The sequence below is a fragment of the Cryptomeria japonica genome, chromosome 7 (genome assembly GCF_030272615.1).
Source record: "Cryptomeria japonica chromosome 7, Sugi_1.0, whole genome shotgun sequence".
Lineage (NCBI taxonomy): Eukaryota > Viridiplantae > Streptophyta > Pinopsida > Cupressales > Cupressaceae > Cryptomeria > Cryptomeria japonica.
The window spans coordinates 835447070-835464713 of NC_081411.1; the positions used below are offsets into that span (position 1 = coordinate 835447070).

General features: G+C 36.0%; 1 protein-coding gene across 1 annotated transcript; it reads right to left on the reverse strand.

The window, feature by feature from the left end:
• Positions 1 to 11860: 11860 nt before the first annotated feature.
• LOC131074262 (potassium channel KAT1) lies at positions 11861 to 15770 on the reverse strand. The gene is made up of 8 exons (XM_058010846.2): positions 15312 to 15770; positions 14004 to 14219; positions 13754 to 13912; positions 13542 to 13599; positions 13101 to 13421; positions 12694 to 12933; positions 12514 to 12612; positions 11861 to 12398 (listed from the first exon to the last, which is right to left on the reverse strand). Exons 1-8 carry the CDS (start codon positions 15464 to 15466, stop codon positions 12150 to 12152), a joined length of 1497 nt encoding a protein of 498 aa, XP_057866829.1. The 5' UTR covers positions 15467 to 15770; the 3' UTR covers positions 11861 to 12149.
• Between the last annotated feature and the right edge of the window lie 1874 nt (positions 15771 to 17644).

The window sequence follows — 17644 nt, forward strand, 5'->3', positions numbered from 1 at the left end:
CTGACCTTCTCTCCTTGATCTCCATCATTGGGTGAGTGATTCTTGGAAGCCTTGAGTTGTTGATAGAATTGAGATTTACCCTTGTGCTAAAGGTTTTTTCATTGCTTCCTTTGTTTCTTTTGATGATAATGACATAGTATTGGGCAAGTTGTGGGCTTGGTAGGTTAACTCTATCTTGGTCAAACCCTGGACAACTTCTTTTAACCTTCTTACTGAACCACTCAATCTGCATTTGGTATGGGTTCACCTTCCCAATATTCTCCTTCATTTCTAGGAGCATTCTTATTACGAGGCCATTGGTAACTCTATTGGCTGATTCTTGAAGGTTGATGATTCCATGTCCTCCATGGGTCATTTCACCTTTTCTCTCATTTTTATCAACATTGACATCTCTATACCTCTCCCTAGGGATGTAGTTCTTATGGTCAAAGATGCTTCTCAACGGGTCACTTAGCTTTGGATTATTCTCTCTCATGATATAAAGGTGTTTCTACTTGGTGGAAAAATGCTACTGCTGATCATTTGACTATCAAGGCTTCCGATTATGATTCTGATACTCCTCACATGCAGATGATGACTCCAATCGGGATGAGGTTGTGCCTTTTACTGTGGTTGAGGCCTTTGTTGTCCCCCTAGTTGCTACTGGTGTAGCCTCCTCTACCATTAAGGATTCTACTCCTGTTGCTCCTATTCTACATCAACGGTTTGCTCTTGGTGAGTCTGTTTCTGATGTTGTTTTGCTGGAACAATCCACTCTAGTTGTAGACATAAACTTTGAGGGGATCTCCCTGCCTGATCCTTCTTTTGATGTTTCTAATAATTATATTGCTTGGATTGTGGTATGACATAGGCAAAAAGGTAAGTCTCCCCCATCCCCACCCTCCCCCCAACTCATCCGTGTCAATTTTTGGGTGTTTCTCCCAACTCTTGAGTCATGTCTGTTTGGGTTGTTGTTGGTTTGGTAGGCCTTTAATAGTGGTCTTTTTACTTGCTATTAAAGGCCCATCCAAGATGATCTTGTTTAAGGTCAACACCCTTGTTTTGATGCCTTTCTTTTTTGCCACCTACAGGCTATTTGTATATAGGGCCAACATCCTATTTTTCTTGCTTCTTTTAATAAAAACAATGGCTTTATTTGTTGTGATCTCATTTTGCATGACTTCCTCCTTTCGCACAACCTTTCTATTAACATGTAGTGGCCCTTCAAATTCAGATCTAGTGATTTTGTTGTCTTGTAGCCTCGTTGATGCAGTTTCTTTAGCAGGAACTTGGGCAACATCTTCTTTACAAATTGGATGAATCAAACAAAAATGACTTTATCTTGCAATTTAATTTGTTCATTTTTCTTCTTCCTTCACTGACTTCTAAAAAACAACCACACCTTTGATTGACTTCTTTCTCTTGTTGCAATGACTTTCAACTATGCAATGATAATATACTTAGTGATTTCTTCCTCCTTTGCCAACAATGACTTGGGTGATTCTTTTGTTTGGTGGTGGTTTGCAAGAAATATCTATGATCTACTTTTTAGGAGTTCCTCCAACTACCTTTCTCTTTACAACTATGATTAATTCCTTCCTTTTTATAATGGAGTCTTAAATAATAGTAAATTAAGATTTCTCCTTTTTAAACTGTGATATCTTTAGTTTCCAAGGATTCTAGTGACCTCAAATTCTTGATTGTAGGAGGTTTTCTTGCTTTTTCTATGAATTTTCTTTCCCCTTATGCTAAGTTCACAATAATTTACTTCTAAGTTGCCATCTCCACCTTTCAAACAACAATAACTAAAAAAAATGATTTATTTTATCTGTTGAGTGATCTATTTTTTTAATAGTGACAAATTTAACACTTTACACAATCTTTTGCTTCTGCCAATTTTTTTGAAGTCAAATAACCTTTTCTAATATACTCTGATATCAAATGAAGTTTATTCTTAGATGTACGTGTTAATTTTGCATGCCAAATGTATGGAGTAAAACACTAGTTTACTATCTATATTTAGAAAATGTAATCTTTATAAACGATTGTCCTTGTGCCATTTAAAACAATATGTAATGAATAATGACAATTCACATGAGTTGAAAGGGTTCAATTTATAAAACTTTGAGATAATCTTGTGAGCCCTTTTAGAATCAAGGAGGAGTATGTTGACAAGTGATGCTTGCATCTCACCACCATTCAACTCAACTTCACTACCATATGTAGTTTTGCATGTTTAGATAGTTAGTTTACATTAGTTTATTTTAGATAATAATTAGCGGTTTTTATTTTCAAGTTTTTATGCCAGTTAAAAGGAGTTTTGCAATGCATAATAGATTCTATGATTTTTTGTTTATTTTAATGGTCTACAAGTTGTTTCTTGAGGCTGCAACCTTTATAAAATACTACCTTATTGTGTTACTTACATAGGCTAGAACAACATCTCTATATTGAGAGGAATCATGATGTAATCAAAAGTTTAAGTGAATAAAACATTTTTGTTTGTTTGTTGTTGCAAATTTCTTTTTCTTTTGTATATTGTTTAATTATGTTTCAAAAGCTATAGAAGAAGCTATTAGAGATATTATTAAGAGCTACAATGAGAGGAGGAAGGAGTTCTTGTAGAAATCTTTCCTTAAAGGGTGAAACTCAAGCAAAGTATATCACCAAAGGATTAGAAAATTTTACCACCACCTACACACACATTACATTAGTTTTTATAGTATTGAAAATTGCACACCACTACAATTTCACACTACACAAAACCTCTCCTTTAGCAAGAGAAAAGATATTGTTGATTTATGGTGCAATGACATAGAAATATCAATTCTATCAAAACATGTGCTTTATCCATTATATTATGCACAATTCAATAGATCAGTGGAGTGCTTATCTTCTTGGAATATACCAATATATCACCCTTATCAACTAGGTATGATCTCATAGATTCCATCAAACCTTCCATGTTTAAATCAAAACCTTTTCCTTTTGAAAAGAGGAAGCATAATCTCATTCACACTTTGTGCAATACACAACTCTCTTGCATTCTTTAAAGATTTTGGAAGAATCCACTATATTACAACGTTACAACACTCTTCTAAGCTCTTGCATGGAACCCATTTGCACCATATTATTGAGTACAATCCATGGGTATATAGAGTACCATCCTTGGGAGATCATGATAGCTACCAAGAGGGATTTTCATGCTAGGCTAGTTGTATCTTCTGTACTATGGTAATCTATACTTGTGGTTTTGATATTTTTCTATTATCATAATATCATTTAATCTTTTTATTAGTAGCATTATTTCTTGCACTATCATTTTATCTCTCAATCTATCTATATTTCTCACTATTTGTGGAGGTCGAAAGATCAAAATGAGAGGTTGAATAAGAAAAGACCCTAAGTAGCCACCTCAACATTTCTCTTCATCTTTTTGTGTGCAAGTCCCTCAAGGTTTCTTGTAGTATTGGTGAAATTGGTACACTTTTCCTCACTCTTGAATATTTTAAATCAATACATATGTTATTTAAATATTTAGTAATTTATGTTATTTGTCCCACTATATGCATCTATTGTAGAAATATTTAAATAAGGAGATTTAGTATGACCATAGGAATCTTGGAGTGCTTTCATCTTCTAAGGTTCTAAAGACATGTGCTGATATCCCCTCCATCTATTGTTGAGCTTTTGATGACACTTGTTTTTCCACATCATTGGCTTCTTGTGATTTTGTGTATCAAGACATGTGCATTGTCTTCTAGATATGGCTACATGAGATGATCATGTGATAGACATTACAAGTTTACATACCCCTAGTGAGAAATTTGATGAGATCCTCTTTGGTCACAAAAATAAAAAGGAACAAAGCTTTGGCCACAACACTTACACTAACACTACCTTTTAACATCCAAAATCTTTAGTCCATTTCCTATCTTGATCCACATTTGGTCTATAAGCTAGAAATTTACCAACAAGGTAACATCCAAAATTTTTATAGTATGTTTAACAGATCATCTGGGACCTACACATTCAAGCCATCATCTAATTTGTAAAATTTGAGGCCCATCTTTGATAGAAGTCCTAATTTCATTGTGGGAGATCTAAAGCCTACTAGCTTTTCAACATAAGAAGTAGGATAAAAGGAGTTAAGGCCAAAGGGTGGGGAGCTCATGTCCTTGTCCTTTTATTGTCTACCTCTCATCATAGAGGCTCGAGGGGCCAAGACTCTCGAGGATGAGTATGAAGCGACAACATTTGGTAGGGGCTCTTGATGGGGTCCCCCCTTTGTCGCGACCATTGATAGAAAACCCTCAAATGTGTAGGAATTTCAAATTTTTAGAGTGCATGCATTACACATACGATTCGTAAGTTTAAAAGAAAATAGAGTTGGTAATCCAAAGAATTGAACTTATTATCTCCTACTTGTTTGATTCCTATTTATAAGAAAATGCATGGAAATAGTTTATATTTTTACATTGTAGATTATTTAGAGTAGTTGTTTGAAAGTTATTTATGAATGTTGGTAGTGAGTGACAATGTTGGCTTTGGTTTGCACTTACCAAAATAAAAATTAATTTATGATTGATTCTTGCATGTAGTGGCAACATATTTTAACCACTATGGATGAAGTTTCCATCCTATTTCTCAAGTGATTTTGTTTATATTGTGTTTTGTTTTTTATTTGGTTTTTGAGTGTTGTGAGAATTAAACATAATAGGAAAATGTTGGCATTGCTTTTGTATAAGTTTGTATTTTACATGAATGTTCAATTAATTTATAATTAGATGTATTTGCAATGTATTAAAGTGCGAATTAAAAAGATTAATATTTTCAGTAACAAGCAAATATGATTATATAATAAGAGATTTATTTTTATTAAATATTTTAAATAAATTTGAAAGTGAAAAAAAGTCTTTTAATGTTAGTTAAAAAAAATATGAATTCTTATATTTATGGATATTGAAGATGGATCATGGAGTATGATCCAAAATATTGATGCAAACAAAATCATACACAAGGAAATCCAAAAATAAAGTAGTAATAGATATATAAGATAAATTACATAATTTGTTTCATGAAAAAAATGAAAATTTAGATTTCTAAATTTTTGTATGAATTTTAATTATGAAGAAAATAAAATTCTATTAATTTTATATGTATGTATACATATACATATACATATTCATATACATATACATGTACATGTACGTGCACATGTACATGTACATGCACATGTACATGTACATGCACATGTACATATACACAATTTTTTTTAACTAACATTTTTTTTTTTTTTTTCAGTTTTAAATTTATTCAAAATATTTAATAACAATTAAATATAAAAATAAACTATGAATTAATTTGTTTATAAATTATTATTAATTCTATTTTTCTTTTAATTATAAACTTTTGGATTAGATATCATATAAACATTGCATAGCATCAGGAAAATTTGAGTTCAACAGTATCAAGGCACCAAGGGAAGGTGCATACACAAAAATATACAGTTAATGAGCACCTCCACTATAAGAAGATGATTACATTAGATATACTTATTTGTAACAATTTTTTTTTAGAGAACTAGGTAAATAAGATTTCAGATTTCGGTGAAGAGTTGGCTCCCAGCGGGGGGATCCAAGCCACCCACCCCAAATTTCCATCCTGCCACACTTCCATCCGACCATCAAGTATGGCCTGTTTGTGGGGGTGAGAGGTGCGTTCATGAATCGGGTCAGCTTCCTCCCGAGTGATCTCCATGTGTATCTGTCTACACTCCATGTGCCTCATAAAGGCCATTAGTGCTTGCTCAAATGCGGCCTTGCCCGGTTCATCCCTCTCCCAAGTGAAACCGTGAGATAACTCTCAGATGTAAACAATAGTAGCTCCTTCCTTGATCCATCTGTCAAATTTGTCTGAGTCCAGCTTAATTACAACAGTGACCTGCATAGAGATAGAGTAAATAATGAGTCTCCTAAGAGACTCAGTGAGGTGCCTGGTGCTGTTATTAAAGATGTCATCATTACGATACTTCCAAATGAGCCAAAGAACCTCCAAAGAAAAACAAGACCAAAAGATATTTGCAATTTTCCTACAGCCCTTGATATAGCCTAGAACAACATCTATGTATTCAATAGAATTAGATTCCAAATTTAAGCTGAACAATCTCCATATTTCTTTTACAAAATGACATTCAAAAAATATATGTTTCACAGTTTCAGGTATTCTGCATATGTTATAGTTTAGGCAATTACCCTCCTTATCTTTTATGGGGAGTTTATTTAACAGCAGGCACTAGCCAAAGAATTTTTTTTTTGGTTCATTATGGGCAATCCAAAACTTACACAACCTATCTTTCCAGTCCTTTGGTTCCCAATTTAGACCCCAACAACTATTAAGGTGTAGAAAAATGGTATCAGCCTTTGTATGTGAGGAATAGATGCATTTAGCTTTAAGGGCGAGGAGAGGTGTGCCATTGGCCCAACAAAGTGCAAAGAAGGGGGAGTGGAGGAGAGGGGGGTGAGAGGGGGGAAGAGTAGAAGATAAAGCCATTTTAAGAATGTTATAGGTCCTGTTCTGGGATGTCGGGATAGAGAACGTAAGTTTCAACTCCTCCCACGATCTCAATTGTCCATTCTCAAATAGCTGCTCAAAATATTTAATTCCCATATTGTACCATTTCAGTGCAGAGTAGCCTTGGAGAGTGGCTAACCGTTTTCCATTATGAAATAGATTCCACTATATTGATCTGTTATTGGTAATATGCCCCTATATAGTGCCATTCAACTTGATAGGTACCAAGTGCTTCACCTATTCCCAAGCTTTCCATAGGGACTTAAAGACATCAGAACCAGCTGGGGATACCTCAATCTGTCCAAGAAGAAGGTCAAGAATGGGGAGATCTTTCCATTTCCTGGCTTTCTTAGGGACCGAGGATACAATATTATTTCTTACAGAATTTTCCATGGCTCATTACCTTCCATGGCCTTAAGAATCCACTTGGAGGTGAGGGAAATGCCCTATAGTTTCAGGCCTTTCAACCCCATCCCACCAAATAGCTTATGCATAGTGCACCACTCCCATTTCACTGCATGCTGCTTCCTAGTACCCTTTCCATCTGACCATAGAAATTCCCTAATCTTCTTTTGAGCATGATTGAATTGGTAATTTCTAAATAGCCAAGTAGATGAGAAATATATATTATATGATGCCAATATCTTTTGACACACCTGAAATCTTCCAGCCAAGGAGAGAAAGTTCTTGTTCCATTTGGAGAGCTTCTTATCAATCTTATTCCTTACCCATTCCCACATTTCTTTTAGATTTGGAAGAACAGAGAAAGGGATACCTAGGTACTTTACAATCTGGGTAGGGCCCAACCAATTGAGAGAGAGTTTTGAAAGCCAGCCCGGGGGGTTGTCTTCCCAACAAAGGAGATTGGATTTGTGCATAACAATCTTACTGCCAAAAGCTAGGCAAAATAGATCAATATTTTTCAGCAGAGCAATAAGGTTTTCTTCTTCGAGTTTAACTAATATTGCATTGTTGTCAGCAAATTGGACATTACAAATTTCCTTTTTGTTAGGTAAGGATATACCCCTAACAGGAGGAGTGATAGAGGAGTCCTTAAGTAAGTAGAACATTTCATCAGCAACTAGGACAAATAGGGTTGGGGCTAGAGGTCATCCTTGCCTGATGGATCTAGTTAGTGTAAAATTGGAAGACCTTATCCCATTTACTTCAACTGAGGCATTGACATCACATAATAGAGTTCTGACCAGTTAACAAAATCTAGGGGGGAAGCCTAATGATTGAAGCATCTGAATGATATACACTTATTCAATTCTATCATAGGCTTTCTCAAAGTCTATGAGTAACATGGCTCCATTTTGTCCTGATTCCTTAGCCCAGTGGAGTGATTCCCAACAGGTAATTGGTTTTCCAGTATATACCACCCTTTAACAAACCCTGTTTGAGTAGTAGTGATAATCTTAGGCAAGATTTTCTCCAATCTGCATGCAGTCAACTTAGCTAAGATCTTGTATGACACATTCAACAGTGTAATAGGCCTCCAGTTTTTAAGTAGGGTTCTGTCACCTTCTTTAGGAATAAGCTTGATCAAACCTTGGTTAATGTTTTTTCCCAAGGATCCAATGTGTATAGTCTCAGTGTATAGAGAGTGAAGATCATCAACAATCCATTCAATATTTTCTTTATAGAATTCTATTGGAAACCCATCAGGGCTAGGGGATTTATCATTATTGAGGGTCAATATAGCATTCCTTATTTCTTCTTTAGAAATAGCCATTTCACGCATCCTACTATCTTCCTTATCAATAAGTTTGGGGACCAAAGACATGACTATCTTCCTAGCATTTTCTTGTTCCTCCCTAACTGGTTCAGCAGAGAATAGATCCTTGTAGAACTGAGCAAAGCACTCAAGAATTTTAGTTGGTTCAGAGAGGTTCTTATTCTGTTCCCATATGGTGTCTATTTTCTCTCTTGCTTGTTTCATTTTAAGAAGTTGGAAGAAGAATTTAGAACCTCGATCTCCAGTATCTAACCAATTTAATTTAGCCCTAGTTCTCCAGCCTTTGATTTTCTGATTTTGCAATCTTCTAAGATCAGTCTTGGCCTTAATAAGCTGATTGGTGAGTGATACGTTCTCACGATCCCCTTGAAGATCAAGCTCAACCACTCGGAGGACACTATGCAATTGTAATTCAGAGGCTCTAGTATCCTTAGCCTCCTTTTTACCCACAGCCTGGCAGAGTGAGGTCCAGGTTTTAACATTCTGGTTCCATCTGTTAATGTTGGACAATTGGCTATTGCCATATTTATTAAACATCCTGACAAGACACAGGGCACATTTCAGGTCATCATCCATTAGTAGACTAGTGTTCATTCTAATGTTTGAACTAGGGTTTGGTGGGGCCACTCTACTATCAGTTATCTTTAACCCAACCATAATAGGATGATGATCTGGTAGTGTATATGGTATGACAACATATTGAATACCTTCCTCATTTTTAACAGTTTCGAAGAAGTCTTTGTTGAAATAAAATCTATCAAGTCTGCAATAGACTCTCTTATTATACTGTTGGTGATTACACCAGGTGTACCATATTGATTTATATTCTCCCTTCTTTCCTGCTAAAGGATCAATCAGTCTCATCTTGTTAACCATCCTTTCCCACTGTATTCTCTCAGCACCTTTCCACTCAACCTTGTTTCCTCCCTATTTATCTTGTGCATTAATTACCATGTTGAAGTCTCCTCCCAAGAGCCAGGGGATGTCTTCCAAATTTGCAAGCCATTCCCACATAGCCCCTCTTTCTCGGTAGTCATTGGAGGCATAGATTGAGTAGATGCCAAAGGTGGAATTGTCATTCTGTATGATAGCCCATACTGCCCTTTCACAAGGGGATTGTCCCCATTTAGTGACCTTATTCGCCCATTTAGGGTTTAACAAGATTGCAGCTCCACCTTTTCCTTTAGGGTGATTGGTGTAGAAGGGAGTGGCCTCCCTCCAGATGGATTTTAGACCAACTTCTAGGGTAAATCCCACTGATTTTAGCTCTTGGAGCATAAGGCAATCAATGTCCTTGTGCATATTTAGAAATCTTTTGACTACATATTTTCTGTCAGGGGCCTCAAGTCCCCTGATGTTCCATGGGATGGTTTTCAACATTAGGAGGTTAATTCAGGAGTGTCCACTAGGGATTTAAACCCCTCGAAGCACTTAGGCCATTCCTCAGGTTTAGAAAGGTGACTGGCATCAAAGGCCACTGTTGAGAGTGGTCTACCTCTTTTCTTCCTAAGTTCAGATAGCTGCTCGGGTCCCAATGAGTCCTTCCTAACTGAAGTCTCTTTAGCGGCCTTAGGAGATCTTTTCCTCCTTTTTTTCTTAGATTTATTTCCAGCTAGGTCTTCTCCCTCATTATTAGTTCCAAAATCAAAAGCTCTAAGATCTGGGAAAAATGGATTATCCCCATCATTGTTGGTAATCACAACTTCGTCAGACTTCAACCCAGGTCCAGTACCATGATCTTTCTCTAGAGGTTGGTCGGAAGGGGGAACGGTAAGCCCCATTTCCCCATCAATGTTATCAGATGTCAGCTCAAGGGGTTTGGTGGGGTGTGGTGCTTCCTCACCCCCATCCTCGATCTCCAAGGGAGTATTTGATATTGGAGGACTGCTCATCTCCCCAGGAAGGTTGTAATTACCCCTACATTCAGATCCCTGAGGGGGTTAACTAACAACATCGGTAGCATTGGTGGTATCATGAGCACCACAATCCTCCCCTTCAATCAACTCTTGGAGGAAGGGCATGGTAAAGGATTCAATCTCCTTTTTTTGGTTACTTATTGATAATTCAAGTTGTTTTCTGTGTTCTACAACCATTTTCAATTTTTCCAGGACAATTTGTTGTGCATTTTGAGTTCTGGGTCCACCTTTATTAGTGGAAACTTTAGCTATATCAGACACTAGTGGATTAGAATCATTCACAGCCAAATTAGCCTTTTTCAGGGCCATTTGATACTTGAGTAAAGATTCGGCAATCAAGGGAGGAGCACTGGATGGATTAGGGCAATCTTGTGGGCGACATGGTGGGGGATTAGGTTCGAGTGGAGGTGGTGGGTTAGTAGAGTTAGGCTGTGTATTGATGGATGGGCCAAGAGATGAAGGTTCAAGGTGTACTAGGTGGGGAGTAGGGGCAGTTTGCTTAGGGTTCGAGGGGTCTTCCGAGGCCGAGTGTAGATGGTTTCGAACAGAGGTTCTCTTGGAAGAGGTAACATTTTTCCCTCCTATCAGAGGGCATTTTTTAAGGAAATGCCCACTTCTTCTGCATTTATGACATGCATTAATTCCCCCCAAATACTCTAAGGGACATGAAAATAACTGGTTTTCAATACATATATCTATTCCAGAGGGGAAAGTCGAGCCAGGATTGAAAGCAATGAGTACCCTCGCATCCATATGGGGTAATAAGGCAGCATAAGAGTCAATTTTAGTTACTTTGCCTAGAGGTTCGGTAATTTTTGTAATATAGTTCCATAAGAATGGGGGAACATTTTTAATAACTACCCATTTAGGGTTAGAGAGTGCCATGATGTCCTCGTTACATGCAAGAGGGGTCCAAGGAATGACCTTAAAACAGGCATTTCCTACATTCCAAAATTGTTTATCGATAACTTTCCTCTGCGTTTCTTTATCATTAAAAAAAATAAGGAATAACCCTTTTTGCAACATTCTACAGAAAGAAAAATGAATGCCAAGTTTTGTACACCAAGTATCTTGAAACCATCTATTCAAATACTGCCTAGACGACATCCTATCTACATCAAGGGCTTCTAAAACAATCGCAGAATCCCTAAGCCTAGAAATTTCCTTATAAATGCAATCAGTCATAGAAGAATTAGGTTTAATGACAACTCTTGAAGCCGAGGCAACCTCACCTTCTTCGCGGGCTTGGCTTGCTGCTACATCATGAGGGACCTCTGGTTCAAATTTCGCCTCGTCTGGGAATGTCGTGCAGAGCCCTTGAACGGCTTGGCAGAATGTTTTTTTCCCACCGTTAATGCTTTGGTTGGTATTAATTCCAACCCCATCGCTATTCATCTCCATTAATGGAGGCCTTTTAATTATAAACTTCAACAAAATGTCTTTCAATATAAACAACCACTTATTTATTTAAAATATCTTTCAATATCTTCAATAATCTATTTAAATATACAAACTATTCAACTACTTAAAAAATATTTTATTTACGGTATACATAAGCAAATTTTAAATTTATTTAAATCTTACCCTTGAAAACACAGCTGCTTCTGCTGATTGCTACAGATCTTACAAATATTCATATGTAATATATATATATATATATATATACTCTATTATACCTCTGCCACAGTCAATATTAAGGAGATAATACGGCAGAGATGATGTTACATGTCGGTGGAGTGAACACCTCGTCCACTTCCTTCAAATCTTCCAAATTGTGATAGAAGAATCTTCTGATTAGAAGAGTTTTTTTTTTTTAAGAGAAGTGATGATTACTAATTAAGGAAAAGAAAAACATAGTTGAACTTGAGATCAAATCTGAAATAGTTTTTTGAGTAAAGTGATGATTATAATTAAGGAAAAGAAAAACAGGGTTGAACTTGAGATCAAATCTGAAATAGATTTGTCATGACTATTTGCTTGTCTTCAACATACGATTCCAACATTCCCTCTAGTGCTTTGCGCCCAAGCACTAGAAGCTCTGAAACCTTGTTCGTTCTTGCCCAAAATGGTTGAGGCCTATTACATAACACTCCATATTCTCCAAAGATATCACCCATATCCACTTTTTCAAGCTTCTGAAATTCAATGCCACTCACTTGTTCATCAACTCCTCCGCTCTGAACTATTAATTCCTGTGAAATAAATAGCATTAGGATTCAATTATAAGCATAATCAGAAGTAGAAGGATTAAATGTGAAAAAATTGAAGCAGTTATCCAAAGAAAAAGAAGGTTGTGAAATATGATACCACTGCTCCCGAGACAATAATGTAGAGATTTGTGGGTGCCTCATTTTGCAGAATAACATCATGTTTGGCAGGAAAATAGACAACTTGGATCTCTGATACCTACAAATAAATAATGAATCATTAGGCTAAGTTTTGTGAATTAACTTACATGTTTTGTGAATTAATCATACTCAAACTTACCAACTGGAGCAGCAAACTGTAGGAAACACCCTGAAATAGATAAGTTTTCTCTAGTATAGGCAAAAACAAGTACTGACGAATGTTCAAACGAAGGCCACTTGAGAGAGAGTCGAGTATATGTTCTTGTTGATATCCTTCACTTCTGAATTTCAAACACAAGAAATCTATTATCTGATTCTGCAATTCCTCCGGAAGGTTGTTTCTCGACGCACAGTTTGAAGCTGCTGTAACCATGCTCCTCTGCATTAATAACAACATTAAACAAAGAAAAAAGAAACTCAACAATGGTCTTATTTGGCTTTCGATTCTCAATCATCTAAACAATTCAAAACTCAAAATGTGCTGTTTAAATCTATAGATTGAAATCATTTTCGAAAGGAGAACATTTTAAAATATTCAGGACTTACAAATCTTCTGGTCCTACTTGAATCTTGCACAATGAGGTTTGTCATGTTGCCTATCAAGTAAGCACTGAGACCCAAACTAAAAATCATGTAAACTGAGTCAAAAATCATCTCGGGGACATTCTGGGGATGAATATCTCCATAACCAACAGTAGATAGAGTATTGAGAGCCCAGTAAATTGCAGCCACATAACGCTCCCACAGACTGATCTCACTAATATTAGAACTAATGGAATTAGCAATCCATGTGTTGTGGGGTTCTTTGTAGCGTGATGCAATCAGATGAAAGCAGCACCCGGCACAGTGTATTGAGAAAAAGGTTGTCTGCAAAATGTACATCTAATCAATTCTTCATGCTTTTATCACCAGTGTTTCCAATATGGAGACATTTATTAACTAATCTTACTGAAACTAGTACAAATGAATACTCAGGGAATGCCCTACAGAAATGAGCTTAGCACATCGAAGCCAGAAATAATTTATTCTGATGTCCTTTTCAAGCCTGCCACAGACAAGAAAAATCAACGATCAGTTGATTTTTTTTCATTTTATTTCTTCTAGACATATGTCTTCTACATTTGGAGGAGATTGTCTGTTGTAAGGTAAGAAAAAGGTGCCAGTTTTGGGAATGGAGAAACGAAAAAACATTGGTATACCTGGCAAAGAGAGCACTGACTTTTCGCAGTCGCCAAAACCTCAGTATGTGAAGCAAATTAAATGTTAAACCCGAGGCATACTTCCCTGTAAAGAGTAGAGCAAGAGCTTGAAATGGTATAGTTGATGACACATCGAAGATGAACCATGTCGACAAATACCTGCAATTCACTTCCATTATTGGATGAGAAGTAAAATCTTAACATAGATAGAATAAACTTGTATTGATGAAAGGCCTGTGATATTGTTTACTTGAAAGCGATTTTCTTAGGATCGTCTACGAGCAAATATGTGTGCTTGTCCTCGTAAGCCACCAGAAATGTCAAGGCAATATCAATGGTGAAGAATACATTGATGATATTATTGAGCGTAGAAAGAAGTGGAATGGGTTGTAGTAAGAATCCTGCTTCGAAAGGTGAAACCCAAGCAGAGTATATCACCCATGGGATTAGAAAATTCTGCCACCACCTGCACATCCATTACTATTGCCATATCAGTGAAATTAGTGAAATTTTCTCACACTTGTTTTGTTGGCTTCATTTGATAAGGAGATGTTTTTGATTAAGCAAGCAGCACAGTAGGACAGCAAAAGACAAGTCAAGAAACATCAAAATACCAATTCAAATTCAGAATGGTTTATAAAATTGTTTCAATGGTTTCTATTCTACAGTAAAAAGGTTTTTTTCCTTTTTTTCTAAACTTCTTTTCTTGAAACAAGAAAAATACATAAGATCATATAGAGAGTCCTCTTCCAGTCCCAAAGCTTTAAAAGAGGAATCCAACATTGAACTATCCACAAGAGATTTCTCTTTATTGTCTTCTTTCTCCACCTCCTCAAAGGAAATAATAGATTCCCTAATTGTAGGAGTATGATCCATTTTTCTTCAAATTAAATGGTGTTCTTATTGTTTAACCCACTTCAAAACAATAATGACAAATAATAGAAGAGTCTTCAAACTCAATCTACTGCACCCAAACTTCATATTTAAAAAATAAAGTAATCTGATTAGAGAGCACCTTGTTTTTCTCCACAGACACAAAATCTTAGAAACAACAAACACTTTTGAACTATCATCATTCCAACCATATTTATGATAAGAATACTATCATTCTTTTTAATTTGCAGTCTCACTTTTAACAATGAATTGTTTAGAAAGATAATGGTTCTTTAAAATCTATGGTGAATAAAGAGCTTACATGATTTATACACCGGATAAAGGAAAGGTAATGGAATTTGTCTTCAGTCTTGAGCTGTATTATTGTCTTATATGCCTTACCACTACATCATTTCAACTCAATTTTTTTTATTATGAACCTATTCACACTTTACAAACAAATAAGTTTACAGACAGCAAGCCTATTCATAATAAGTTATCTGCATCTCTATAGTGAAATCACTCAAGTAGCTTATCTCAATTCCATGTAGTGCATATTCAATTCTCCTCGACCACCCTTAAATGTTTTCTGATTTGTCTGTTTTCTAAGGAGCAAGAAATTTAACCAACACTACAAACCAATAAAATAGATGTTAAACCATGAATGCAATAAAGTAATAAGTACCTGTAACGAAAGTCATAGGGAGAAATTATATGTCTACCAAGCTCCCTTGGTGCTGGTTGTGAGCTTCTGCCATAGCCTCTGGGAAGGCTGTGTAACTGCTGTAGTATTGATTCGTTTGTCCATCCCACCCTACGATGCATCTCTATTTGCTGCATAAGTAATCAATACTCCTGGAAGATTGATATGAAGTTTCCAGAGTCTAAAATAAGTTTTTGTTTATTCAAAAGTTGTGTTCAAGTTTTGTGAAGTTTTCAGACAACAGTGCTCTTAAACTTTTATCAGACTAAAAGAAGATGATGAATTGCATAACATGAGGCTCTTCATATAGATACTCTTTCCATAACCTATTGGAATACTAGACAACACAAATTGATTGAACTTATGGGTTAGAATTTATGTTTTGACTAGAAAGCATGAGAAGCCTAGGTGAAAGAAAAAGCTGAAGTGAACCCAATTAGAGAGATCGTTAATGGCGTTTATGGAGTTCGAATTGGAGGCACTGAAACCTTTTTACATTAGTTACTTGGGTAAGTTCTAGTAACTAAGAATCCCAGAGTAAAAACAAGCAGAAGTCCATGGACGAATATGTAAAAAGGATAGTGTTTTGGAAAGTTGTAACTAGTGGGAGTCGGTGCAGTACACTAGATACTCCCTCGTGAAATGATAGGTGATGAGACTGGAGGCTTCTAGATTCAAGGCCTTAACTAGTGATATGATTTACATTTTGTAGTTACCAACAAGTAATGGTCTTGGATGCATTGATGACCTATATACTTCCTAAAAGATTCAGGCAATTATGAGATGATTCGATGGTACTTGAGAAGTGATGGTGCCCACTCTAGTTTTAGACGAATGATGGGCCGAAAACTTCGACTTATGAAGGAAGATTGTAGTGCTACTATGAAGATATGACAGCCATTTTCAGGAATTTACATTATATATTTACCGAGGATACCGCTTCACTAGGTTATACCTTAGTTCGAGCCTGCTAGACAGCTATATGAGAAAATCTACTTCGAGATAACAATCAATGGTACATCTACGAAGTAATAGAATAATTAAGTTATAATATACCTGAATCACTTATTTCTAACACTCCCAAGAGTTTGGTAGTATATTGTCGATTTCGGTGTAACTTATTTTTAACATTCTTTTTAAGTTGACCTAGTACATTGTTGATTTCGGTGTGATTTATTTTTAACACTCATTCTCTCGAGTTTGACTAGTACATTGCCAATTTTGGTGTGATTTATTTCTAACACTTCTCCAAATTCGGCTAGTATATTGCCGATTTCGGTGTGACTTATTTCTAACACTCCCCGAAGTTCGGCTAGTACATTGCCAATTTCGGTGCAACTTAGCCCTCCCCCAAGTACATTGCCGATTTTAGCGTGACTTATTTCTAACACTTCCCCAAGTTCGGCTAGTACATTGCTGATTTTGGTGTAACTTATTTCTAACACTCCCCCAAGTTCGGCTAGTACATTGCCAATTTCGGTGCAACTTAGCCCTCCCCCAAGTACATTGCCAATTTTAGCGTGACTTATTTCTAACACTTCCCCAAGTTCGGCTTGTACATTGCCGATTTTGGTGTGACTTATTTCTAACACTCCCCCAAGTTCGGCAAGTACATTGCCAATTTCGGTGCAACTTAGCCCTCCCCCACGTACATTGCTGATTTCAGTCTAACTTATTTCTAACACTCCCTTGAGTTCGACTAAGTTCAGCTAGTACATTTCCAATTTTGGTGTGACTTAGACCTCCCCCAAGCCACAATGCGCATGCTTGAGACTTCTAGCCTAGTTCTAATACTACATATTGAGTTATAGCTCATATGATCCAGTTAGGAATTGAACCTAAGACCTTCTATTTTCTAGTGGAGTGCTCTACCAATTGAACTACTGACCCCTTTGTGATCAGCCTACTATTGATTTGACTACAACTTAATTTTAATAGATAAATATTTAAAATTTGTGAAATTTAAATTTAAAATTGATATAATAGGTTGATTTTAATTTTACTAAAAATTTTATTCAAATTTTTTTAATAATAGAACAGAAATAAAGAAAAGACAAATTTTTAAATTTTTATATTGTTATTATATTTTTATACCTCAAATCATATAAATTACTATAAAAACATCATATTTTAAAGATTAAATTCTTAAAACATTTGATTATTTGTTTAACTACAATTAATATAATTATCTATACGTAATAATAGAAGAGAGAACCTAGCGTGGAAAGAAAAATTCATAAGATAATGGATGAGGTGATTCAAGAATGATAGTGTGGGAAAAAGAGATTTTGGTTTGAGATTTGCTGGTTAATGGG

Excerpts from the sequence above, each read along its gene's own strand:
- LOC131074262 (XM_058010846.2), bottom strand. The coding sequence starts at position 15,466 with ATGCAGCAAATAGAGATGCATCGTAGGGTGGGATGGACAAACGAATCA. Across the intron at positions 13,422-13,541 it reads GATGTGCTAAGCTCATTTCT|ACAACCTTTTTCTCAATACA; the intron begins GTAGGGCATTCC and ends TACATTTTGCAG. Across the intron at positions 12,934-13,100 it reads CAAGTAGGACCAGAAGATTT|AGGAGCATGGTTACAGCAGC; the intron begins GTAAGTCCTGAA and ends TTATTAATGCAG.